This window comes from Microtus pennsylvanicus, chromosome 9 (genome assembly GCF_037038515.1).
Source record: "Microtus pennsylvanicus isolate mMicPen1 chromosome 9, mMicPen1.hap1, whole genome shotgun sequence".
NCBI classification, from domain to species: Eukaryota; Metazoa; Chordata; class Mammalia; order Rodentia; family Cricetidae; genus Microtus; species Microtus pennsylvanicus.
The window spans coordinates 9,820,477-9,848,387 of record NC_134587.1 but is presented as its reverse complement, the minus strand read 5'-3'; the positions used below and the strand labels follow the sequence as shown (position 1 = coordinate 9,848,387).

At 41.5% G+C, this 27,911-nt stretch overlaps 1 protein-coding gene and 1 long non-coding RNA gene across 6 annotated transcripts in view; one reads left to right on the top strand and one right to left on the bottom strand.

The window, feature by feature from the left end:
• Positions 1-27,911, bottom strand: part of Gpr155 (G protein-coupled receptor 155) — a 54,091-nt gene that overhangs the window by 13,798 nt on the left and 12,382 nt on the right. For 3 of the 5 annotated variants that reach the window (XM_075984875.1, XM_075984874.1, XM_075984877.1), the window contains 10 exons: positions 21,874-22,023; positions 20,906-21,390; positions 12,668-13,067; positions 10,073-10,238; positions 9,101-9,256; positions 7,309-7,392; positions 6,451-6,568; positions 2,839-2,923; positions 2,658-2,748; positions 1,237-1,447 (listed from right to left, as the gene is read on the bottom strand). In XM_075984875.1, the coding sequence (XP_075840990.1) occupies positions 1,237-1,447; positions 2,658-2,748; positions 2,839-2,923; positions 6,451-6,568; positions 7,309-7,392; positions 9,101-9,256; positions 10,073-10,238; positions 12,668-13,067; positions 20,906-21,359 (1,765 nt within the window). In that variant the 5' untranslated portion in view covers positions 21,360-21,390; positions 21,874-22,023. Of the gene's footprint in view, positions 1-1,236; positions 1,448-2,657; positions 2,749-2,838; positions 2,924-6,450; positions 6,569-7,308; positions 7,393-9,100; positions 9,257-10,072; positions 10,239-12,667; positions 13,068-20,905; positions 21,391-21,873; positions 22,024-25,511; positions 25,745-27,911 lie in introns of those variants that run through there. The other 2 variants (XM_075984878.1, XM_075984873.1) reach the window with 1 other exon arrangement.
• Positions 26,088-27,911, top strand: part of LOC142857156 (uncharacterized) — a 32,241-nt gene continuing 30,417 nt past the window's right edge. The window contains exon 1 of the long non-coding RNA XR_012911771.1: positions 26,088-26,213. This is a non-coding gene — a long non-coding RNA (uncharacterized LOC142857156). The remainder of the gene's footprint in view (positions 26,214-27,911) is intronic.

Sequence of the window (27,911 nt, the reverse complement as noted above, 5' to 3'; positions counted from 1 at the left end):
AGAGGCGGAAGAACGGGGGTGAAGCAGGAACCCTCCGGCATTAGAGGGACTTGAGAGTCTTGGCCTGTCCTGCAGCAGGAGCCTGATGCGGTCAAAGCTCCCTGGGGAGAGTTAGTTGAGCCATTTCACATAAGCTCGACCGGATGCTGAGGTGATTGGAAGCTGATGACCTACAAGCTGTAAGATGAAATAACCAAGCATTTTTCATAAAAGCCATTTGGGCTCTGTGGCAATGATTCAGCCCTGCCATTCCAGGACGAACACAGCCACTGACGACACATATGTGAATGGTTGTAGCACTGATCCACAACACTGTGCATGGGAAATTCAAGTTTCACAGAACTTTAAAATCATTTTTTTTAAAAAAGCCACTTAACTTCAATCTTCTAAAAACATAAAAAATAAAAGATCTGAACTGAGAAACTGTACACAAATCAGGTATTAAGTCTGACTTGACTTGTGGGCTATAGTTTGTAGACGGATAAGTACTATGACTTAACCTTAAACTCAGTTAGGTCTCTCCTTAAAATTTATCTTATTGATAGCCCTTGCCCAATGAAATGCTGCCAAAGCAGGAAATACAAGTGTTTAGTTTCTGAGGATGGACCTTCCTTCCCTTTGGCTTCTTCCAAAATTCTCAGGTCAAAGCTGGGAACGTACAGAGTGTGTGCGAGGTTTTGGGTTCAATCCCCAGCACTGAAAACTGGCATAGTGGCTCATGAGGCTGAGGCAGGAGGACCAACAATGTGAGGCCAGCCTTGGATACAGAGTAAGACCCTGTTTCAAAACAGCTAAGCAAACAGCCAACTAACCAGCTTCTCTCGGAAGTCTCAGAAGTCAGCAAAACATTAACCTCAGATTGATGGATGAAGTGCTTAGGAGAATGAAGTTCTAATGAGTTAATCAAGTTGTTCCATCGACAAATACCTATAGTATTCAGAGTGGCGTAGTGAATTTATATTGAACAAAAACATCTAGAATACAAGTGACAGTTTTTGCTTGTTTGTTTGTTTTAAAGTATATGTAGGGAGGCTGGACAGTGGAGGCGCAGGCCTTTAATCCCAGCACTCAGGAGGCAGAGGCAGGCAGATCTCTGTGAGTTCGAGGACAGCCTGGTCTACAAAGCGAGTTCCAGGACAGCACAGGGCTATAGTGAAACCCTGTCTTGAAAAATCAAAAATAAAATCACACACACACACACACACACACACACACACACACACACACACATCTTACTTGTTTCTGGGAGAGAAGCTGGGAAGAGTTCTGGCTCATTTGTTGGTGCTGGGCTCTCCTCAAATGCAGTGCTTCCAGGCTCTGCTGGCTTGTGGTCCTGAGATTGGCCGAAACCTTCATAGTGACCAGCTTGGGTGGTACGGTTCATGCACATGAGTGACACGCCAGCTATCAGAATGCTGCAGAACAGGGTGACCGCGGTGATGATCATCTGCCAGCGTCAGAAACAGATATCAGGAGAGATGGCTCAGCGGTTAAGAGCACTGACTGTTCTTCCAGAGGACCTGGGTTCAATTCCCAGCACCCACATGGCTCACACCTGCCTGTAATTAGTTCCAGGAGATCTGACATACTCACACAGACATATATGCAGGCAAAACACCAATGTATATCAAAATAAGTCATTTTTAAAAAATTTAAAGACCACTTTCTTGATAGCATATATGTCCGTATAGCTTTAAACACTGCAGAACAATGTTTCTTCAAAATGGGTAGGCATATTGATTTATTTGCAAAGAAATCATGGTTTGTCTTTAATCACACAAGTTTCTTGTATGTTTCATGTACAGCAAGTGGTTTCCTTAAGTTATTTTAAATGCTGCATGTAATTCAACCATCCTTCAGCAAATGTAGACTTTCTTACAGTAATGATTATAAAAATTATAGCTGATATTTATGAGCACCAACTGGATGTATTTGTACAAGCCCTTTTATATATAATCTTATTTATTTTCATAAAACTGAATTAAGTTTAAAATTACAAAACAAAAGGTAAAAATTTAAAAATCTTTGGTGAAAATGGATCCTACCCCTGAAGAATCCAGCAAGTCCCACAGGCCTCCTGGTCTATAGCTTTGCAAGTCCACTTTGCTTAGATATATTTTACTCTGGAATTCGTACTTCCCATAAGAGTAACATATTTGACATTTACTATTACTGCTAAGTTGTTTACTTTTTTCCCTTCAGTAGAGAAAACACAGTTTATGAATATATCTTCAATAAAATCAATTAAGGAGGCCGGAGATATCACTTTCTGCTCCTACAGAGGTCCTGACTTGGTTGGATTCCTAGATCCCCCAGGCCAGCTCAGAACAGTCTGTAACTCCAGTTCCAGGGATCCAACTCCCTCTGCTGGCCCCCACAGATCTGCAAACACATTGTATGTCTGTACCTTCAGGCAAAACACTCATAACAAAATAAAATTAAATAAATCTTTAAAAAAGCAAAATAAAAATTAATTTATAAGTATTTAAAAATCTTCAGCTAAAAACATTCGTATCGTGAGGTGCCATAAGGTGTTCAAATCACAAAAGTTGTATACAGTAAATGAAAATATATTTAAATTTAACTTTAGTATAAGAATATCAAGGTGCATCAACTAACAAGACATCTCAAGAAGGGAACTGCCAATAACTTCCCACCTGCTCTTTTCCATAAAAGAAGGCGGAGTCAATGCTGTCTCCATTGTGTTTCCCAGTTATCAGAAGCACACCAACAAGGAGGGCAGGGATTCTGCAGCAAATGCCATCATGAAAGAAAGCGTCAGTGACCAGCAGTAGCTGTGGGTGGAAACCCGCAAGCCAACAGGAAAAGGCCACTCACCCCCAGCCGGATATTATGATGAGTCCCACAGGGATCTGCATGCTCTCCCGCTTTTTTAAAAGAAACAAAGAAACCGCTAGAAGGCCTAGAAACAAGAAACGGGGTTTATAAAAGAGTTGGTTACTCTCGACATTGGATAGGAGTTGCAGCACTTTCTCAAACACCAGCTTGTTTTGGTACCCTAGTGGTCCAGGTTTCGCTTTGCTTTGTGACTCTTTCCGTATCAGGATCCCGATCCCTGTCCTCCGCTTCCCAAGTCCTGGGGTGACACGCGTGCACCACCTTGCTAGTTGTTTTTTTTTTTTTAAACAGTTGTCTGGCTTTAGCTCCAAATTTTCCTCCTTATAAACAATTGTTGTTTGAAACAATTTTTCTAAATTAAAAATCACTTTGTTTTCCTTCCTAGACTCATTTGTTTATTCAAATCTTATTTTCCTGGAGGATTTCTTTTCAAAAGCCATAGCGGGTTTTTTTCTTAATTTTTATTTATTTATTTTTTCATTTATGTGATTAGAATTAAGTAGAGTTGGAAAAGTTAACTGCATATAGAACGTTTCTGAGACTGACTCCATTTTGTTGGTGCTAAGAAGCATATATATTTCTCAGGTTAGCTTTGGAAAATGCCCCAAAATGTAGGACTCACGCCTCATAGAAAACTGACCCAAACGTAACACAAGTGTGGTACAAACCTTATACAGATATAAATATTTCAAGGGTTTTGTTGTTATTTTTGTTTGGTTTGTCTTTGAGATTGGGTTGCTACATAGCACAGCTGTCCTTAAACCTCAATCCTCCTGCCTCAGCCTTCTGATTGCTGGAATGAGACAGGTGCCACGTCATCCAGCTTGTTTTCAAGTTCTTGAGCCTTTCCTTATGCCTGCTGCTGTTACTCACACCTGTGGCAGTTAATAAACTCCACAGGGCTACAGGCTCTGAGTACTGCAGGTGGGAGGAACCACTATTTCAGATCAACACTAGAATTCCATAGGTAAGGAAGAAACAGGGCGAGGCACAGAGTGGTGGAGAGACCCAGCCTTCTGAGGAGCATGAGGAGAAGCCCTGAAACTGTTCTGGGGTTCCTACAATGTATTTTTAGGACCTGGAAATAGTGTAAGGAATTTCCAGTCTCTTTGGCATATTTTCCATGATAATCACTGTGTCCACCTTATAATTAAGCGGAACTTAGGTTTCAGTTTATATAGTAAGTTTGGGCCAAGTGAAGGCCACATAATGTTACAGCTTACTGCCAAATGAAGACTCCACAGGGGCTTGAAGAAAGAAAGGCAATGAGGTAAGCAGATCATAACCCTGTGTGTGAGTAACTGAAGATGACCTAAGAGGACAGGGAGTGGAGTCCAGTTTACACTGCAAGCTGTGAGCTACGTTAGCAAACTAAGATCCTTCCCTATGATTAACACTTTCAGTCAGAACGGACAGAAACGGACACGGATAATTAACACTTTAAACTAGAATTAACATAAACAGATACTGAGTCCTTGAGAAGGGTTTGGCACTCTGAAATTCTTATTCCCCTAGCTCTGAAATTCTGATTCCCCTTGCTCTGGGAAGAGCCAGAGCGGTGAGGTAACAGCTGGGACTATCTGCTTACGCTGATTCCGCTCTTGCTTTCACAATTTGCAAAGTGAAATATTTAAACTGGACCAGCGAAAAAGGCAGAGAAATGGACGATTTACACAATCAATGTACATTTGAAATTGTTTGATTAGCACGTGAAGCTTGGGGCTTCCCTGGTATTGGATTTAGCGGACGTGTTAAAAAGAAATTGATTTTAAAGGAAAAGCAAAGCAAGTGGTTGTGAAACAGGACAGACATGGTGAAGGCAGTTTGTAAACCAACCTGAAAATGACCGAACATGAGATTGTAAAATACACCGAATGGATCTGTAATTTTGTCTTTTGGGTTGTAAGCCTAGCCTTTGGCAACTGAACCATAAATTCGTGCTATATTTATAATAATCTGATGATCACAGGGCACCTTTATTGTACAGGGAATTCCTAAGTTCTTTAGATAAGTCTCAGCATATATGTTTGATGGTTTTGGAGATGGTCTGGGCTTTCTGACAGACTGGTCTGTTTGCTACTCTTTACTCCCATTGCAAATGCCATCTGAATGAACTTAGGTACCAGACATCAGTTTGGGCCAGCTATATTTGGGATTACAGTCTCTTGGTTCTTTTAGTTTGACATCTCATGACAAGGCTCCTGCTATGACAGGTATGCTTGCCTTACAGAAGCACAACCAATCTCGTGTCTGTGAATCTGTCATTCTGCCATTCCTCTCCACACTGCTGCTTCTCCTCAAAAGCCTATGGACTCAGGTGGGACCAGCTTTTGATCCTTAGGGCATGAAATCAAAGGCCTTCCCACCATGGTCTCTTCCTGGCCCTTACTTATTAACCACTGTGCAATCTCCCTTCTGGAACCATTTTACAATTTCAAATTGCGGTATGAACACAGAAACAAGCAAACCAGATAGTACTTTTCACAAACAGAATGTCTGCTTCTGAACGAATGGTACATTTCAAATTGGCAATGTTAGGTTAAACATTTTGTCATAGTTTTCGGCGTCAATTAAAAGAGTATTCTTTATCATTGGGTCCTCTACTAAAATTATCTTATTTTATCTATATGGGTGTTTTGCTTGCACGTGCGTCTATGCATTACAGGCATGACTGGTGCCTATGGAGGCCAGGAGAGAACTTTGGATTCCCTGTAACTAGAGCTACAGACGGTTGTGAGCCTCCATGTGGGTGCTGGGAATCAAACCTAGGTCAGTTCTCTTAGCCACTGTAAGTCATCTCCGCAGCCTCTCCACATCCGCTTACCCACTTTTCTTATTCTCCTACTGCCTCTTCCTCCCTCTATAATAATAAAAAATGATTAATAGATTCCCATTTCTTGAATGTTTGCTGTGTACCAGATGTAAACACCTATACTGCACTTCATCCTCAGAACATCTGTGTAATGTGCTGCAAGCCAGCTTTAGAAGTAATAAAACAGAAGACCTGGGGGCTGGAGAGGTGGCTCAAAGGTTAAGAGCACTGACTATTTTTCCAGAGGACACAGGTTCAATTCCTAGCACCTACATGCCAGCTCACTACTGTCTGTAACTCCAGTTCCAGGGGTTCTAACACCCTCAGAGACATACACGCAGGCAAAACACCAATGAACATAAAACAAACAAACAAAAAAAACCCCAGAAGACCCAAAGCTAGTTAATTTGTATGAGGCAAAACAGTTGGCAGTTCAATAGGATCCCAGAGGTGAGCGCTGGGACACTCTAACCTCTGTCCTTTTCTACCTGGTGTCTCCAAAGGGGTGCTACATTGACACTGGCCCAGAGCCAACGACCCCCAATGAAAAGGACCATGTGACTTAGGAGGGTTTTGAGCCTGGCAGAAACAGAGTACTCAGCAGATAACTCAGCTTTGGAGACGTGTGTGCATATATGTGTGTGTGTGTGTGTGTGTAACAAACTGAGTAAACACCCTGACCTGTGCTAACACACTTCAAATGGATCAGTAGATGCTGAGGTCTTTTAGAGGGAGAGGAGGGGGGCAGACTTTAGCAGTCCTTTCGCGAGCCAACTTACCTGTCCACAAATAGGTGCTGTACAGGGAGCTGTACAATAGAACAAACACCAAAATTTGTCCAACAAAATTTTTTTCTTTAACAAAATTCCATATCATCATTCCAGCACAAACAATAGACTAAAGAAAAAATTATTAAGAGATTTTGTAAGTAGCTAAAAGTAAATTGTATGATTCACTATAACAGAAGAAAACTATGAATCTAACCGTACCCACCGAAGCTTTATTCCCAGAAATAATCTCCCATTCAAAACTGCCACTGAACATAACTTTTATATACTGGCTTTCCTAAGATTTCAAGCTTTATGATTAAAAACCTCTTTTCCATAGAGCCTTGAACAATGTACATATTAAAAGAAAATAATGACCATAAAATTCTAGCCTTATTTAGTAATGATTTACATAGAAAATGTAAAACTTCACATGCCATGCCAGGACCTAACTGTAACGTCAGATCGCGGGAGCTCTCCTCTTGTTATTGGTTTACTCTTCAGGATGGGAGTCTTACTCTGCGACACAGGCTGCTTTCGAACTCCCAGCCGCCCTCCTGCTTCAGCCTGCTATGTGCTCAGAACTGCAAGTGTGACTCACACCTGGGTGAGAGGTCAGCGTTTAATGGCTCAGTTGTTTGTAATTGAAAATGCAAGCTTATCACTGATTGCCATTGTCAATCTTAAAGCTTGAGACCTACTGCAGCATTTAATACATCAAGCATAAAGTAGCTGGAATTAAGGTATAATTGATATCACTGCTAATAATTCTGACTCTAACTGAATACAAAGCCTAGCGAAGTAATTTTCTCTCATGCAGCGCAGAAAACCCGGGGAAAGCCCTGCTTCCGTATCCACAGGTATACTAACCTGAGCAATGAGTAAATTGGTGGTGAGCATATGTGGAAGCTGCTTGTATTTCTTACTCAAGAGAAGGATAGCCAGGGACCAGATCTTAAAGATAAAAGGTCAAGTTATTTACGTTTCTCAGTCTTTATGATTACTTACTAGATAGCATATTAGAAGTCTTTTTTATTGTGGGGCTGGATTGAACTCAGGGCCCCATATGTACTAGACAAGCATTCAGTCACTGAGCTGCATCCTAGCCTTTGGTTCTTTGAGACAGGATCTTACTATAGAACTCAGGCTTACCTTGAACTCCAGATCCTCCTGTCTGAGCCTCCCAAGGTTTAGGATAATGGGTGTGTGTCCCTACATCTGGACCCCATGATTAGTATTTTTAGAGAATTCTCTTTATCCGCATTCCAGAAGAAATTTTAAGGTTTCATTGAAATTGCAAGTTATTAATATAAATTACTATATCCAAGGTGAAATAAAGCATAGGCAGACCCATGGTTAACAAATTAGTTAAGAGCTGTGGTTTGACCAGGGCCACATTCTAAGTACGCCTACCTTCAGTGGCTGGGGTAGAACACAATGTCATAGTCAATTGGTTAGGGAAAGAGCTTTGCTATTTTTTTTTCTTTTCTGATTTTTATGGCACTAGCTTCTGAGGAGTCTAAATTCCAGATGGTCTTATTTCAAACAACACATACCTCCTGCACCAAGATTAATCTTGTATTCCTAGTATTTACAAGAATTGGGTTTCTCCTCTTCCTCTTCCTTCTTTTCTGGCTAGTACTGGGATTGAACCCAGGGCCTCAGGCATGCTTAAACTAGGCTACAGCCCAGCCCCAGGACTGAGTTTCTATTCTACCTTCAACTGCACAGGAAAGTATGCTGGTTAATTTTTCTTGTCCCTAATTGCCAATAGATGTTGATACCTTCTGTCTCCCCAAACTACCTTCTTTTTAAGGAACATAGATTTTTTTTTAAAGAGTATGTGGTGGGCTGGGCAGTGGAGACACACACATTTAATCCCAGCACTTGGGAAGCAGAGGCAGATGGATCTCTGTGAGTTCCAGGCCAGTATGGTCTACAAAGAGAGTTCAAGGCCAAGCCAAGATTACACACAGAGAAACCCTGTCTCAAAAAAAAGAGGATGTGATAGATATGGGATTTCCTAAATATCACATTAATCGTGTATTTATTTTTTGTTAATACACATATCCATTCCTTTTAAGAATAACATTTTCTTTTTCCAATCTAGAATTCTGACTGAATTCAGCAGGCAATCTGACTTACGTGATACTCTAGTTCTTAAAGCTTATATATCTGAGTTGGCAGGATCAAATTCAAAAAGTTATCTGGTTTCATTTAAATAACTTGTTAATCTTGCTCCCAAAGACCTTTGCTGATCTTATGATTCAGAATAGCTAATATGTGTATGGTGATTATCGTTCACAGATGCTTATTTCATTATCACAAACCTTAAAACAAGTGAAATAATTATCATTATAGCTAAGAAAATTAAGCAGAAAGGGTATTAAGTAACTCCAAAGAGACACATTGGTAACTTGCAATAGACAAGGAATCAAACCCAAGCTTGACTAAGTCACACGCCTTCCCACCGAACAACTCAAAACTCCCCACTGGAAAGACAAACTTAGTTAATTAGTAAACTAATATTGCATTTCTTTCAGATAGGCTTAGTTTTATATTTTATCTTTTAAAAAAATTTAAAAAATGATTTTCCCATTTAGTAGTTATCGCCAAACTTATCTTGTGGCTTCTATTCAATCTGACACTGAAACATACTTACCAGGGAGACCAGGCTGATAATACTTATATCAAAACTGACATTCTGAATGGCATATGCCAGCGGCTTAGCATCCATGGTGGGAAAGGTCAATAGCCAGGCAGAAACATACATGATTGGAGCAGACACAAATGTACTTATTACCATTCCTGAGGTTATCTGCAAACATGAGATCAAATTGAGGAGTCATAATCTTACCTAAAAAATTGCTTAAAAATTTAAATGCCCATAATACACTAACGCATCCTAAATGGAAAATGACAACCGGTAAGGACATTATAGAATCCAGCACGCGATCTGACGCCATACTTCTCTTTTCTAAGAGCATGCCCTATTGACCTCTTTCTAATCTAGGTTCAAATACTATAACTTATGTTGTTGATTATATTCTAGGCTCTGGAAAGAGCACCCTTCCAATGGTCTAAATCTATGAACAGCTTTCTTCCATGCTACTTCACAGACTATGGGGAAAAGTCAACAAAAAATAATTACCAAACATGATATTGATTAATTAATTAATGGGACTGTCCCTCATATTACATTTCAGAACCCCTAAATACAATATACATAGACACCATTAATTTACCAACTTTCTCTAGTGTATTGTGGGATATTTTCTTGTGGTGACTGGATTACAATGAATGAATTTTTCCCCTCAAAATCCCAAAAGTCACTCCCTATAAATAACTTTGAAGCTTAATTATAAGCGTAGCTGCAAAGTATTTGAAACAAAACAAAACAAAGACTAATAAAAAAAAGTCTGAGTTTAAGAAAAAGAAGAACAGCATAGATGATTAAGGTTCCCATATTAAATAACTATGGTTATATAATGTTATGGAATAGGCTTTATTTACGGGGCAGCAGCTTAGAAAGCTCCAATTCTCATTAGAAGAATGTTCCTTCTGCATTTTACAGCTTCCCTTTGCTCTTCACCACAGAAACCGCCCAGCTTAGAAGAAAACAGTGCATACATACAATCTCTACTTCCATGTTGAACTGGGTTGCAAAGATAGCCACGCCTGGGGCTACGGGGAAGACGCCATAGAGAAAGGCGTAATTCGACAAACTCGTGTGGTTCACTACACTGTCTCCCTTGTCCAGGAGTTCCACCATCTCTCTGCACAGAAGGGGCAGCACCAGGCTGGAGAAAGAAGGGATACAGAATGTACTAAACATCAGCGCCTGTCTGTCCCTGCTAGTAACTGCGCTAGTGAATTTGCAATTTTGTCATTATCTTCTTCCTGCCCAAAAGGCATTTATTTTTTCATGCATATATCCTATTGCTGTTGGACATTTTATTGAAAGTCAGGAGTTCAGCTAGGAGCCATTTCAAGAACAATGCCCAGTAATATTTCAAACGTTAGGGAATATCAAGGGGAAAACAGATTTTTACAAATATTTTTTGCAAAAAAAAATAAGCATTTTAATTATAGCTGCTTTCTTGCTTTTTCTATTGGTTAATTGAAACGTGAAATGAAAAAGAGGTTGAAAATCTTCGGAACTCCCCTCAAGAAAATTTCTAAACTTTGGGGGGAAAAAAAGCTAAACTTTGTAATTAAGTGTTGAATGGTTCAATTAATGACAACAATGTAGCCCAATAAAATTCTAAAACACAATAGAAAAGTATCTTAATAATTAGTTCTTGAGATTGTAAACAAAAGAAAAGACTCAGCCGAGAGGGAGGGGGAACTGAAACAACTCAAAGCGGGGCTGGGGGCAGGGGACGCTATTATTAGTGTCCTCACAGTTCTGTGGAAAAGATAGCACAGTCACCTAGGCACTAGGCTTGCCTTCAGAAAGAACAAGCTGGTACATTGTCACAGCAGAGCCTAGAGAGGTCCGCTGGGATTACGCATGCGTGTGCGTACACAGGTGTGCCTGTGGAGGCCAAAGGTTGACACTGGCTGTCATCCTCAGTTGCTTGCTACTTTATTTTTGAGAAAAGATCACTCACTGACCCTGCAATGCACCACTCTGGCTAGGCTGGCCGGCCAGGAAGCCCAGGGAATCTTCCTGTTCCCACCCTCCCAGGGCTGGAATTACAGGCACGAACTGCTGTGTAGGTTTTTACATACCTGCTACAGGACCAAACTCATGTTCTCGTGCACGCTTGTATAACAAACACGTTACAAACTGAACTCATGAATCAGCCCTAGCTGTTTGTTGTCATGCAGCGAAGGCACTGTAATTCCTTTTTATAAATTGATGTATGTATGTATTTATTTTATGTGTATGGTTGTATTGCCTGCTTGTATTTCTGCTCATCGTGTGCATGCAGTGCCCACAGAGTCCAGAAGAGGGAGTTAGATCTCCCTGGAACTGGAGTTACAGATGGTTGTAGGCTACCATGTGGGTCCTGGGGATCAAACCCTGGTTGTCTGAAAGAAGAGTCTGAGTCATCTCTCTAGTTCCTAATTTTTTTTTTAATTTTCAAAAAGAATCAAATATCTAATAAGAATAAGAGACCTTGAAAATGTAATTAACACTGAAATTACAATATTATCATTATTGAAACAATAGTACAGTAGAAATACTCATATACTCTGAAGAATATATTACTACCAAAAATATTTTCCAGAACTATTTATTTTTATTTATTTTGGAAATATAAAAGTATAACATCATCCTAGTCCTATGAATTCAACTCTTATAAGTTTTTTATATAAAAAAATTTAAGCATGCTCTAAGCATTTTGGGTAATATTGCAGTAAAATTATGTCAACTCCATGGCTGACAAGCCAATAAACTGAAGAACTATTTACATTATTTTTTTTTTTTTTTTTGGTTTTTCGAGACAGGGTTTCTCTGTAGCTTTGGAGCCTATCCTGGAACTAGCTCTTGTAGACCAGGCTGGTCTCGAACTCACAGAGATCCGCCTGCCTCTGCCTCCCGAGTGCTGGGATTAAAGGCGTGCGCCACCACCGCCCGGCTTAAGAACTATTAACTAAAAAGTATTTCTACCATAATGTTGTTCCAATGATAATATGTCTAAAAATGTTTATATCGGCTTACCTATACTGAGAACATTCAATCAAACTCACTATTACTGAATAGATTCCCAAATTCTTTAAAAAAGGTGTATGTTAAAAATTATTCTTAAACAATAAGATGCTTTTACTTTATGATTTTTAATGGACTTAGAAATTTTGCAAAATTATTTTGAAATCATGATCTAGGAAGGTGGTACAGCCCAGTGGTAGAACAGTTACCTAGCATGTACAAGGCTCTGGGTTTGATGTCCTGAAATTATAAAAACTGATTAAGTATGATTTTACTGAGACATTGAAATTATTAAGTAAACCTTACCCAAAAGTAAAACGGGGGAAAGCCCAAAGTAAAACCGATAATCTTTGTATTCTGACAGTAAAGTAGAAAAAAATAAACTGCATGCCTTAGGAAGGAAATATTTTTTTTACAATACCCAAATAGTCCATTTCCCTTTAAGTCACAACCATAAAAGTAAGAATCAACGTTTAAAGGGAAAAATAGGTGCAAGACAACCCAATGAATTGGCTAAAGCGTTTGTTTGTTCCCGAACTAGAATTCCCAGAGTCAGTAAGCAAAACTTACAGCTTGGCTGTGATGAGAACGGTCAGCACCACAAACGCCGACTTCTTCAGCCGCTTTATCTTCCCCACCATTGTCAGACCAAGGTAGAACAGGGCCGATCCAGAGAAGGAATTGGCAAGTCCATCCAGAAAGTTCTCCATATACACAGGGATCTTTTTATCAAGAATAAAATTGAAGGCAATGCCGACAAAGACCATAAATACGATCGGGTTCTGTAACACGCGTAGAAATCCTAGTCCCACAATTTTTACTTTATTTTGAGAAGCATTCTGAGTATCTTTTGACTTCTGGATTTCACAGAAGATAAACCCTATGGGGTTTAACATCATAAGAGATATTGGTGCCACCAAATAAATGTACTGGAGATATTCTGGGTATGTAGTTTGATACAGAGCTTCAACTGTAAAAAAAGAATACTGGTTTTAAAATATTACTACAGAATTATATAAATATGCATATATCATTTCTGTGCTTGTTTATTATATTGAAAATTAGTCTAAATAGTAATGAACAACCCCATTCACTTATTTTTAGAAAGGCAAATTTTAGTAATAAAACTGACAAGGAAGAAAAACTCACTATATTAAGTACCATCCAGTTTATAAAATAACAACTTTAAATTATGTTTTATAAAAACTTAACTATTTTCCAATACAGGGACTTAAAATGAATCTCTAAGGCAAGAGCTGTAAAATTTTTAAAAGAGCAATGCAAAGATAAATCTGCATAAGGTATTTGCTTGAACTCAGTGGAGCGAGCATCTTCATTGGTGTGCTATGGCAGGAGTCAGATGGCAGTAGGTGGGGAGAGAGCATGCTCAGAAACTCCACAGCACTGGAGTCCACACTCCACGGGGAAAGATGGAGAGACGTGAGGCAGGGGCCTGAGGCACCGCTGAATTACAGTTGGAAGTTCGAAGTTTCTAGTCAGATGTGAACGATCAAGTTTATATTTTCCAGATGTGGTCTAGGACATGGCCATGTGAGCTGGCAGCTGACAGGGAGGAAAGACTTCCCTGGAGATGAGGAGGCCAGAGAACTGAGAGGGCAGAGAATCCAGTGGGTAGCCGAGAAGGACGCTAATGTCACGTGAAAAAGGCAAACTTCGTAATGGAGATGAGAGTCAGACATTAAAGTCTGCAGGGGATGGGAGGGAATGACGAGAATGGAGAGCAATGATTGACATCCACTTCAACAGTCGTCAGCAAGAGAGCAGCCAGCGATGCCCTTGCCATATGGGGCAGGTAGGCTGTGAGGAAATGAAAGCAGGGAATGCTTCCAAGAAGACCAGAGAAGCCGCTAAAGCCAGGACAGAAGGCTGGACCTGGAAAGCTTTTGGAGGGTTACCACACAATGTGTAAGTACATGTTTTTGTTTGCTTGGTTTTGCCTTTAGAGACAGGGTTTCTCAGTAGTCGGAGCAGTCCTGGAACTCACTCTGTAGACCAGGCTGGCCTTGAACTCACAGAGATCCACCTGCCTCTGCCTCCTGAGTGCTGGGATTAAAGGCGTGTTCCACCACCACCTGGCTAGTAACTACACATTCTTAAGAAAACAGGGCATCACTTTTTCTCAGCATGTTCCCAAAGAGCCTGTTACTCACTGAAGAATGAGGCCGGATAAAACAAAAACAAAACAAAACCGGCTGTGAGATTAACAAGAGATGGCACTCGTGCTATATTTTGTGGGTGACATAAGGAGCTTTCAGAGAGTCTGAGAAGGCATGATGACTCGGGAACTTAGCTGCCACAGAAGATGCTTTCTTGGTGGGGGAAGTTGGTGGGGGTCACACTTCTAGCAGTTCCAGAAGGCGAAGACTGAGGAACTGGCCTGGGGTGGAACAAGGCAACGTAAAGCCGCCAAATACACGACTTGGTCTTCGCGATTATTTCAGACATAGAACTTGGACCTATCCAGCTGGAAGTATATAAGAGCTCATTCCTAATGGATGCGAAGTTGAGAAATAAAATAAACAGCCACAATCATTCCAAGGAGAGAGGCAATCATGTGAAAATAATGTAGATCAAGTTTCTTCATTTACACTAAGATATAGTAACACAAGTAGGAAAACATATTTGTTTACCTCCTCAGCATTCCTAAGTTCAGTTAATGTCAGACACATGCCCCGCTGAAGTTATGTAATAGATTATATAACCACAGAACCTCACCTTGATCTCATTAGCTACACTTACTTTTTATAAGACTCAAATCATTTTTCTCTATGAGAAGCACACACATAGGTCTGAACATCTCCAAAATAGAGCAGAGGTTAAACGCGTTTGATTGCATAAAAACCCCATCAGTTCTCTTCGCTGATTTCTAAATGAGATGCGCCGGTTTACGACTCGGAGGCTGCCTCCCCTGTTTCCTGGGGCTTGTTTAAGTGAAAAGCCCCATCTTGATAATTACTCTTGGGAAGCTACACTTCTTAGGTAATCCTGTCTCTAGGAAAAAGGTGTCCGTACCTGCCCACCACTTTGGTTTCTTAAGAGGAGTATATATTTGGGGAATGCTCTGCACTTTCAACCTGGGTCTAAGAATTTTTCCTAAGTGGCCACAACGCAGTGCAAAAGTATTTTCTGTGGCAACCTCCATCTCCAGCTGCACACTCTACTCAAAGCCTGTTATACTGACTGATTGCTTATGTCTAGAAATTTCCATTCCTGACACATCACTGATGGCTACCATCTTTCTCTCCCTCGCTCCCTCCCTCTCTCCATCCCTCCCTCTCTCTCAAGAATGCAATGCAAGTCTGAGCAGCAATCTTCCATTGCTATTGCTAGGCCCATCAACAGAGCAGCACCCCCTTCCTTCCTCTGTTCCTCTGGCTCCTTACAGGCCCATCCAGTTATCCACGGGTAACAAGAACAGTAAGCAACCTCATCATTTCTACAGGGCATGACTAGTCTGTCTTACTAGCTGCTGTCAAGCTCTCGGCGTGCCGACTTTATACATTAAACCCGATCATAGGTAGATATGGATAAGACAACATTACATATATGTACATAGTTGAGAATCTTATTACTCAGGATGCTGAGGCAAGAGCTGCTGCTGGGAGTTTATGGCCTACTATATATAGGAGTCGGAAGAGGGATCTTGACATGCTCTGTCAGATATGGGAGACTACTGCCCTTCCTTCCTACAGGGTCTTTTGAATTCTCTCCTCTTGATTCTTACTCCTATTAGTTAAAAGTCTGAAAATTAGGTTATTGGTATATCCACTAACCAGTGTTCTTTAGTGTTTTCTCAACCACTCCTTTCATCTATATTATTAACTCCAGAAAGTGCCATCAAATCTCAAATGTGGGGGCTGGAGAGATGGCTCAGAGGTTAAGAGCATTGCCTGCTCTTCCAAAGGTCCTGAGTTCAATTCCCAGCAACCACATGGTGGCTCACAACCATCTGTAATGGGGTCTGGTGCCCTCTTCTGGCCTGCAGGCATGCACACAGAAAGAATATTGTATACAAAATAAATAAATAAATATAAAAAAAATAAATCTCAAATGTGCAGAGCTTTCAAAAATGAGTATTTTTCTATCATTTCTGTCACTCATCGTGGCTTTCTTTTAATGAGCACAACCAGTCCCCATAACGGTCTTCCTACTTACCCGACACATCTTTTACTACTCCGTAAAGCAAAGACGACATCTGCCAGAGCCATAGCACATGTACAGTCGACAAACACTATATCCATAAACACAAGCTTCACTTGTAGACCATGCCTTCATTCTAACTTCTTGAATTGGTTCCTTCTCGAGACTTGCCTTCTATTTAAGGACAGACTCTGGGACTCATTCTGCCAAGTCTTCAACCTACATTATTAAATCTCACCCTCTCCGGAACACTCCGATACTCCGCTTTGTATCAACGACACCTCAAGAAAGTGCCGGAAGGCATTGTTCTATAACACACATACCCCACCCAACACGGAGCTGAACAGATCCGATGAACAGAATTAGCTGATACATCAACCAATGCTAAGGGTTTCAGATACAGTAAAAACGTATTTTGCATCACACAGCAATTTACATCTGTTGTTGGATAATCTAGTTCTTTGTGGATCCATATTTTATTTTAAAAATTATCACCTTAATTAGCCTTTTTTTGATGCGTGTGGTGTGTGTACATTTTCATGCTGCCTTTGAACTCCCAGCAGTCCCTCTTGCTTCAGCCTCCTGAGTAACAGGATTATCAAATTATTTTAAATTGGCCAATAGAAATCACATGTGTTACATACATGTTACTTTGAAATGTACATGTTTTGGAACGGTTAAATTAAGCTCGCCCGCATACATATTTCCTTACGTAATTTTTAATGATGTGAATTCTTATATTGTTATTAACTGTATTCACTACGTTGTACAATAGGTCTCTTGAAGTTACTCCTTCTACCTAACTGAAATTCCATGTTTTTTTCCCTTTTCACGCATTGAGAATATTTATAAAGCAGGTTACAATGAGCATCTTCTAACTCAGCTGAACGAGTGTGTAAGGACAGGAGAAGTAATGTCTAGTGGGAGAGCAAATCATCGTGATTAAATCAATACTTAGTAATTTACCAGGAGAAAGGGGTTCAGCATGGGAATTTTAGTCTCTTTTGCCACTCATTTCCATAATTACTTAACATTCCATCTTCACAAACTGGCAGTTAGCAACCTTTTGTTAGCAACCTGAAGACAATCTTTCAAATCGGAAAGGGAAATACACATGAATACAGTGACCTATAGCAGCTAAAATTAGATTTATAATCACTACATCAACTATTAAGTCCTAATTAATTAATGATTATAAATAAGGCTCTTATAGGGAGGGGGAATCCCATTATGAGGAGTTATTATATGGCTTGGAAGAACTAAGATAAAATTAGCCACCCACTGTGACTCCTATTTTGATTCCTGCAGGGTTTCAATCTCTAGCAAATAACACACAGACCCTGACAAGACCATCCCATTATTTAATGGCGTAGAGCTAAATGGCTTCATCTCTATTGTGTTTACAGCTCGAGCACCAGGGCATAATTATGATTAGTCAGGGTACTTATGCTATCAGCATTGTTTGAAGAATAAATTATAGGACTTAACTATGCCCTATTAGTATCTTTTAATGACAGAGGCAGGGAGTCATTCTGATCTGCTGGAACCAGCCTTTCCCCTTGGTAAATTCCTGGTTTCTTCTCACACCTGGATTTTTAAGAGCACTTTTGGAAAGAACTGTCCTAAAAGACAGTAAGCTTTTTCTTGTCTCCAATCCACTTGACTCTAGTGTTAAAAACTACACAGCAATACAGCATTATTTATTTCCCAAACACCCTGGTCATTGTACAGAGAAGAGGTACAGTCATCTCCTCTTTATTCACTAACTTATCTGTCTGCTCTCCAAGCCAGCATCTCCCCTGTAAACTGGGCAGATGAGGAACAAATGCAGCCCTAAGCAGAGTGTTTCATCTAATTCATCAGCAACACTTCTCTTTGAACACGACAGTGGGAATTCCTAGGAGAAGAAGAAAGGTCTCCCCGGTGACTGTTGTCTGCTCACCATGGACAAGAGCAGAAGACAGACGGATACAGACTGCACTCACAAATACCCCACTGGGGAGCAGACACATGACGTAATGTTCTCTCTGTACACATCTCCCATTTTACAAGTAGATGAGAAAACGTCTATATGACTGGTTTTTAATAAAGCTATAGTCCACAGCCTGGTGTTACAAGAGCTATTATCTGTGAGTAAAGCAAACAGAGATTATAATCCCAAATTGCACAACACATTCATCAAGGAAACTCAGGCTGCTATGCTTCGAGGAACTTCACTAGTACCACATTTACTATATAAAGTGGAAGGTAAGAAAAGCCGTAATGAAATGGCTGGGTAAATATATTTTTAATTTGGAAAGCATCTTAGTAGGAAAAGTAAGTCATCCAGTAGCTTTTTTCCATGTCTACTCTTTTTTTCCCCTTTGTGGGTTGATGTATCTGTGTGTGCATTCAGAGACCAGAGGAGGAAGTCTGGAGTCCTTCTCCATCTCTCTCCACTATATTTTAGAGACAGGTCTCTCACTAAACCTGAGGCTCCTTTCAGTTAGGCTGACTGGCCAGTGAGTTCCAGGGCCCACCTGGTCCTGCCTCCCAGCACTGGGGTTCTAGGTAGGAAAGTCCTGTCTGACTTTTTTTATTTCTTCAAGCTGGTAAAGAATCATGTTTATTAAGGGCAAGGAAACACACACATAGAGCAAGCACACAGACTGGAAGACCTTTCACAAAGAAGAGGGTATAGGAAGCTAGACCCTCGTACCTGGTCTTTGAGTGGATGCTCGGGGTTTGAACTCAGGTTCCCCCGCTTTTGCAGCACGCTCTCTTACTAAGCTACCTCTCTAGCCCTGCCCCCCACCCCAAACAGACTGTAAAGGCAAAAACATCTGATTCTGTTCTGAAACTACTAAATTACAAAGGTTGGTCAGGTCTTCTAAGATAGACTTAGCCTGTTATGTAACCATGTGGCATGAGAGAGTGCCTGGGATTTAGAACCAGAAAGCCTAGAGCTGGGTCTCAGGCACGTGTTAGCTGTGTGACCCAGCTTAAAACAATCCTGTAACCCTGTCTCCTTAGTTGAAAGTGATAACATCCACCCTCTTCAAATAATAAAGTCCCCTGTAAAGTCTAAAATTACAAATGTTAGTTCTCTTTATAAACTCACTAGTCTATAAAAGCATGAAACTATATACGTCCAGTTCATGTCTAAAATAAGAACAATATTTATCGAATACTTAGCACTATCGCGACGAGCCACTTCTGGAGTCTTTAGCCTACAAATCCTTGACCAGACTTCATTCTTAGTGCTCTGAAGGACATGGACAAACATTAACTTCTGCGGTGTGATTTCAACTTAAACTTTAGTAACTGTAAAGGGATATCTATAGAGCTCCTACTTAAAGACCCATTGGCTAAGAGTCTTGTTTTACCCCCTCTTCAGGCTCCTGGTTACTCCGTGATGTTTGATGGCTTCGGTATTTTTCCATGGCTAAAGTGAGGAGAGGTGAACGGTAGAGTTCTCTACAGACTCTTTGGAGTCAGTGATGAAATGGCTTTTGGGGAGGAGGATGGGGTAAAATGACTGAGACCTGAGAGTTCACAGAAGGTTTCAATTGTACAATTTAATATTCCACTGGATCTCTGCTCTGAAGGTATATCATCAGAGAAACCTTAACTCATAACTCTGCCACGGGACAATCTCCTCACACCCGGCCCTTATTTATTCTGCTGGTCCCTGCCAACGTTTGGTATGATCTTAGTTTCAACGATAACTTTATTTCTCCATTAAAATATGAACTCAGCATGTTTGAGAACTTTGCTCCCAGGCCACTTCCTAGCATTGGCGTGTTGCACCCGCGCACAAGGAACTGAGTGGATACAGACACAACAATGCCCACCCTGTGCTGCGTGTCAAAAGCAATGCAACTTGCATTCTTAAATATTAACAACTAGTGTCTAGGAATGGTGGTATATCCTGGAAAACAAAATATATTTCCTCTCAAGAAACCACAGCATCCCAAATTAGTGTGCTTACTATTTTACCAGACAATATTTTTATATTGGGTTGTGTACAGATCTGCAGACTCAATGTGTTTTTACCACTTTGGTCCTTAAACAAGAATTGAACTTCAGCATAAATATACTAGAAACTCAAATAACAAACTCAAAACAAATTTTACTTGTAAAATAACCTATATATTCTAAAGCAGAAGAACAAGAATGGTGTGGAAAAGCCACTGACGGCATAAATTCCCACTGCTGGCATGTCGTGATGAGTACTTTCAGGAAAATAAGAAGTTTTTAAAACATAATTTAAATCAGACTGCTATCCTTTCAAGAAACTATATTTCTTTATATGAGATAATTGAGAAGAAATAGAATACTACTAGAAAGATTATCCCCTAAGGTATTAGAATATAGCAATTTATTTTAGGTAGATAATTAAGTGATCCTTAAAACTCTAAAATTAAAGAAAAAATATTCTAATTTTAGACAGCTTTAAGAAAAAAAATGGTGGGTTGGTGGGAGGGTCTGTGAGGAGTTGTGGCAGGGGAAAATTGTAATCAGAATATATTGTGTGAAAAATTTCAATTAAACAAACAATGAAAGATTTCCTAAAGACAAGAATATGTTACTAACAAATGCTTAGATGCTTATGTTACCACATAAAATGCTTGAATTTTTTTTAATTTAAGAATAAAAATAACTTACCTATAGGATATCCCAATGCAAAGTCATTACTTTGTGTAGCAAAAACAGGGAACAGTCCAGCTTTGCTAAACCGGCTCTCGGGACTGGCAACCAATAAGGTCAATATGCATACGACGAAAAACACAGAGGCTTTTCCAATTAAGATACTATAGAGGAAAGCCCAATCCACATTGGAAAAATTAAGTACAACCATATTTTTGAATAGTAAAGCTGGCAGGGCAAATCTAGAGACAAAATTTCCCAGGCCTTTGGCCTGTGTCGATGTGATGACATTGGCCCTCCCTGCTATGTAGCCACAAAGGACTATGCCAAAGCATTCCAGCAAGGCTGGGAAAAGCCTTGTGATTGACATCGAAGGTGGGTCATTGGTGGAATTGAATCCATGAGCTGCCGTTGCAGACAGAGTCTCGTTAATGGCAAGGGTTGAGTTCTCTGCTGAAAAATGAGAATCCATTTTCTTTCTCCTTTCACCTCCAACTAGGTCTCTGGGGGGAAAAAAGAAAAGAAAATTCAGCGCTACAACTAACCAGAGTAGAGAATGAAATGGAACGCTGCAAACCTGGGCTTATTTACATATTAAATAGCCAAATAAATGTCCACACTCTCTTCAAATCCAACGGGATGCGTGGGGGGCAGGGAAGACTAGAGGAAAGAGGCAGGGGAGGTACTTGACTCTCAAAGGTAGGTCAGTTCAAAATATGCGTGTTACCATTCCGCTTTTCAGTGTCCACAAACGTTACGGCTGCAGTCATGCCCTGTGGTTCTCTCCGGGCATCCACAGTCCACCTCCATCTAGTGGCCAAGAGGAGCAGACTCAGTGTCTACAAAGGACCGACTTGCACCCAGAGTCTCTAGAAACTTCGGACGTTCTCACGGGGAGATGAAGGAGTCACACTGGAACCAGAAGTCTCTTCTAACCTGTGGTCCTGCTTGAGCCTTAGGGAGAATCATCGCAGGGCAGCACTTACCAACTTGAACCCGAAACTTAACGTCTTCGGCTTTACTCTATCATCTGTGAAGCGGCAGTATCAGGAGAGTCCTTTGGCTCCAATCACATCCGGCACCTGGCAATCGCTTAACCAAAGCTGAATATCACTTTCGGTAGAGTACGAGAGAACCTTTGAGAGAGAAAGTGATTAGAAGACGTCAATGCACCAGGCTCCCCTTAGTTCATTTTACGTAAGCACACACACTGACCTACAGTTCCTCAGGGCCACAGGGGGCTTTACACATGTAGCTCACTCTAAAATGTGCTCTGCCATTTGCAGTGCCCACATAATGAACACTTAACCACTCTCAAACTCAACTGTACGGTTCAGGAATCATTTCGTCGGGTGAGGTGTCTTTAATAACATAGTTAGGCATATTTTTTTTCTCAAATAAAATCATGGTCCTTCCCTTAGTCTGCTTTTCTCGGCTTGTTTATCCCAATGCCTTGCAACGACTGTCTCCTTTACCAAACTTGAAATGTCACGGAAGCAAAGACCACACATGTCTCTCCACACTCTCGTGTCCCTAATATCTGGCACATAGGAAGCACTGGGGGAGAGGGGCTAGATTCATTAAAAATTCCACTAAATTCATTAAACAACAACCTGTTCTTACATCAACCTCTTCTCTCATTGCCAGTTCTCTCTTGGGTACTATCGAGTCCATGAGTGAACAATCTCTCTTTCCACGTGATAAATGCTTTTCACAGCAGCAACAGCCCCGAACACAGACTGTTTCCTAAAACGTTATAAAGATGTTCATGAGGTTTTTAAGGACCAACTTCTGTGGGCTAAGGTGGCAGCTGATAGACTCCCTCCTCTCCTCTTGTTGCCAGGGACACAATGAGCACAAACTTTAGATAATTCTCAGATGACTCGGTTTTTTTTATAGTAATTTGGAATTAATATGATGGTAATTGCCAATTTCTAAGTGATTATTCTAGGTTTCCCATGTAAAGACAGGGGAAAATCTGGTGTCTCCTGCAATTTACAAAGCTTGGCTAAATTCTTGAACACCCACATCACATTCAAAACACTGGGGTGACAGAGCAAAGATCATCAACTGATACCCGGGTTGTGTAAGAGAATATTTCCTGTGCTGCTCCCTATAAGCCAAACCCTTGGAAAAACCTTACATCTCACTGGGACTAAGACAAGCATTTCTTTTTTTCTGCCAGGATTAAACAAGAGTAATCAATAGAAACCAGTCCTACAATGTTCACCAAATTTTGAGTTTTACCGAATTACACTGATTGGTACAGAGAAGTTCTGGTTGGTATACATAGCCAGGCATTGGTTGGTATACATAGAGAAGTTCTAGTTTGTACATATGCCAGGTTCTGGTTGGGACACATAGCCAGGTTCTGGCTGGTCACATAGCCAGGTTCTGGTTGGTACACATAGTCAGGTTCTGGTTGGGACACATAGCCAGGTATTGGTTGGGACACATAGACAGATTCTGGTTGTTACACATGGTAACCCTTGAAGGATTTGATTAGCAATCAGATTTGAGTATTAGACATTGGAGCCCTTAAGAAATGTGTACTTTGCAGTGTGTACTTTGGAAAGGCGGTGAGAATCTGGCCTAGACTTTTGATGCTTTCTCCAAGTTTCCTATATTTCTTTACTTGGATAATCCATAATCCCTATTTGGACCACATAAGAACAACAGTGTAGCTGTATATTTTTTAAAATATCAATCTTAATTAGCAATAGTTAAGTGAAAAGACTAACAGACTTTGAGCCTTAACCTGGATCAATACTTTGCCTCCCTCAGTCGGTTTCCTGAACTGCAAAATGAGCAGGGAAACGTCCTGAGGGAGATACTATATAGAAAGGATATTTAGTTCACAGCTTATCACAGAATAGGCCTTCAAGAAATGGCAACAACAGTCCTAGTACCAAGTGTGGTGTCCCACGCTAGAAACCCAGCACTGGAACACAGGCAGAAGGACCACAAGCTCAAAGCTAGCCGGGGCTGCACACCGAGAGCCTGTCTCAAAAATCAAAACAAAACAAACACACAAACAAACAAAAAACCCTAACCATCAAAAAAACTCAAAAGAGGGTGAGAGAGAGGGCAGAGGGATTGTAGACCTCATGGAAAGGATTAGAGTGGTAACCAAGTAAAGAATATCCATTGTCCTAAGTAGCTCTGCAGACACACCTGCCATTACAGATCACCAATAACAGAAGTACTGGATAGTCCAAAAAATTACCAGTTTGGGATGTGTCATAAAGTTACTAGTCTCTGATTTAGACCCACCCATTACGGAAGAGTTGAATTCAGTTTGATCTTAAGTGGCTGCTGACAATGAACAAAGACCTCTTCATCGAGGTGATGACCAATAGGTAAAGAAAGACCCAGGTTCAACTTTCGATTAATTGAAAATTTAAAAAAAAAACTTTAAAAAGTAATGTTTTCCCCCCCGCTTTTAATTTTTCCAGTGTTATAAAAGCAACAGTTCCCGAAGCAAATGAAAATTAAAATTAGCCTGACATGATGGCATACACTTTAACTCCAGCATTAGGGAGGCAGAGGCAGGAAGAGCTCAAGCCTCGCCTCAGCTACAAAATAAAGCCAGTCGGGACTGGCTTTCCATTTGTTCCAAAATAAGGAAGGGGAAATTAAAAATAAGTCTGAAGTTTTATCTCATACCACTTTAAACATGAAAAACAAAACAAAACAAAAAAAATGCTTCTAAGGCATATTTTAAGATGAACAAGAACCACAACAAAGGAAGTTTTAAAAAAAATGACATCCAGTTCTTTAATCTACAAAAACAAAGCTTGTTACAGAACACACAAGTTGAACTGCCGCTATGCAAGCCAGTATACTGGGGCAGACACTTGAAAATGAAGTATACAAACGTCTAGTCACTTTATATTTGCCTTAGATAGCATCACCAAAGTACTGGAATTGTAGATTAAATTGCTACTGAGTTAAAATGTGGTGCATTGTTAACTTGAAAGAGAAAGCTTTAAACTCTTGGGCTGTTCTTTTCTCAAACATCCAATATCCTTTCTCTATGAGAAAAACCTAGTGCCGTGTGGAGCTATAAGAGAACTCTTAAACATCAACAGGCACCCTATCCACAGCCTGTTTCCCTGTCTGCCTGCCAGGGACAGACTTTGGCCCGCCAAGATAAAGAGTGCAGAGTCCCTAAGCGAATAGATGGCCCCAAGGGCAGCTGGCATCCGTGAAAATGGAAAGCCAGGGCATAGGAGTCACGTCAGGTGCTCCGTAAAGAAGGAGAAAATTTGGCGCAAAGCACCAGGTACCTCGGCAGAGACGCTCAGGAGGGGCAGATACTGGGCCCCCCCCTTGAGATAAAGTGAAAAGTCCGAGATGACAGGGTGGTCCCACGTGCAACGGGGCGCTCCGCACCCAGGGGACGCAGCTCTGGCAGCAGATGGGACAAGTCGCCCCTTCTGCGCCGACCATCCCGAGTGTCCCCGCAGGTTTCAAGCGTAGACGATGCGGGGCAGAGAGGAATAGGCGTTGCAACTGGCCGAGGCCGGGGACACCGGGAGCCTGGCGCTGCCCACTGGTCAGGACCCCAGGGAAGGGGCAGGAGTAAGACCCAGCAGGTCCATCCTACCGGCGCTCATCTCACCTGCTAGGTCTGCAGCCCGGGCTGCGAGGAGACGGCTGCCGGTGCTCGCAGAGGGCCGAGCAGCGAGCACAACGCCGGCATCTCCCGCCCCCAGCCCTCTTCTCACCGCGGCGTGGGCTAGCTGCAGCTGCCCAACCACGTTCCGAGAAAGGGAGGGGCGAGCCGCTGCCGCCCTGTCAGCTACCTTGGCCGTCCGCAGCCGGGGGTCTCCGCCCCGCCTCGGCCCCGCCCTCAGGCCCCGCCCCCGGCCTGAAGGTCGGTGATGCAGGTCTCCACCCTGCAGAGGCCCCGCCCCCAAACTCGCGGCACGGCTCCGCCCCGCCCCAGGCCCCGCCCCGGCCTGGAGGTCGGCGAGGCAGAGACCCCGCCCCTGGCCTGGAGGTCGGAGATGCAGATCTCCACCCTGCAGAGGCCCCGCCCCCAAGCTCGTGGCAGGCTCCACCCCGTCTCCAGGCCCCGCCCCCAAGCCCAGGCGACACCGCTCCGCCCCGCCCTCAGGTTCCCGAGTCCCTCCCACACGGCCCCTTCGCCACCCTCAAGCCTCGTCCAGACTGGGTACTTCCGGCCTCCCTCCTCCCACAAGATGGCCGCCCGGCTGGGGTTTGCCAGTGTTGCTCTCTTCCGCCTCCGTTCGGCATCAGGGAAGCCTGTCATCCTCTTGGTTAACCTCAGCCTCCAGTAATCCTGTCAATTCTCCTCTTGGTTAGTTTCGTCATTTCATAGAATAGAATATACAAGCTAGGGCTTAAGTCTGTGAGTCCAATCCTGCCTTCTGCCTTTCCCAAAGTAGCATGACCTTGACCCTTCCAAATCAAGAGATTAAAATGTAAGCTTCAGTTATGTGATGGATTTAGAATAGTGTCAGCGATGACTGCTTCTATTTCTACTGTGGAGGAAACTCTGGGCATATTCTCTTAGTTTACTGAGAGGAAATCTCCCAAAATCTCCCGAAGCTTCTTGAAGGCAGTGTGTGAAACTGAAGAGGCTCTCCACTTTCTGGAGCCCAAATTATTTCAAATTTAAAGCCTGATCTCATTGTCCTTAAAAAAAAAAAAAGTCTTGCTTTGCCAATTTAACGGTTTTGTCTGGCAACTACAGCGCCCTATAGTCTGTGCAATTTTAGTGCAAAAGTGCAATACTATACGGTTTACTAGGAAAAATCACAGTGAGCCAAGAGTGGGCTTAAGGATATGAAAATTAAAAGAAGGTGAGCAGAATTGAAACTATTTTTTTAAATGCAGCCTACTCACCTCTTTCTGTTCATTTTTTGTCTTTTTCACTTTTAACCTTGCATGAACCTAGCTACAAAAAAAACTTCAGTTATCTCAAGGCTAGACTTCTGCTTAGAAAATATGAACATTAGTTAAGTATTTAATGAACTTTGACTGTTAGAGGACTACTAAAAGATAGGCCTAAAAAGGTAAGTTAGGGCCAACCTGTAGGAATTCCTCACCTTATCTGGGTTTTGAACCTTATCCTTTGACCACACAGTGAGATTGGTACGTTTTCCCCACATGGGAACATGTCAGTGTATTTCATGCTATATGATCTGGATGCTTTCCCAGGATAAGTTAAAAGATGAAAGGCAAGAAAAACAGTATGGTGACTTTGGGACCGGTCAAGACATAAGGAATAACCTACTCTGGCCTGGTGGCAGTAAAGGTTTGGGAGGTGTTTCAAAAGAACTGTGGCACTTGATTGCTGGTAGTGGCAAAGAAGTAAGTCTGGTGAATAGTAAGTCTTTCCTCATTCACTGAAATAAAGAGAAGGAATCAGAAAAGAGCGTTTCTAATATGTTTTTCAGCTCTAAAAATCTGCTATCTGGGGGCTGGAGAGATGGCTCAGTGGTTAAGAGCATTGCCTGCTCTTCCAAAGGTCCTGAGTTCAATTCCCAGCAACCACATGGTGGCTCACAACCATCTGTAATGAGGTCTGGTGCCCTCTTCTGGCCTGCAGGCATACATGTAGACAGAATATTATATACATAATAAATAAATATTTTAAAAAACATCTGCTATCTGGAGATGAAAGGAAGAACTATTTCAATGCATTTACAAAAGAGGAAGAAGTTACAGAGCGAATCTAGTTCAAGACCTACAATCTGAATCCTTGAGACATTCTCTGTAATACTCTCGTTTCTTTCCCTCTGAGGCCCCGGGAGTTTAGATATTCGGTTTAAAGAACCCCAGGCTTCAGATGCCACCTCTGGGTGAAAGAATGAAAAACCCTTCATGGTCTTGTGAGCTGATAGTACTCAAGGCTGCATCAGCACACGTACCTATGACTGTGCAAGAGTGCTGGAGGAGGGTCATTTGTCTATGAGTATGTTCACAATCCATTATTTACATTTGATACAGCAGTGTCTTCTTATAATTTGCTCTCACTTTTCTTCTTGTTCAT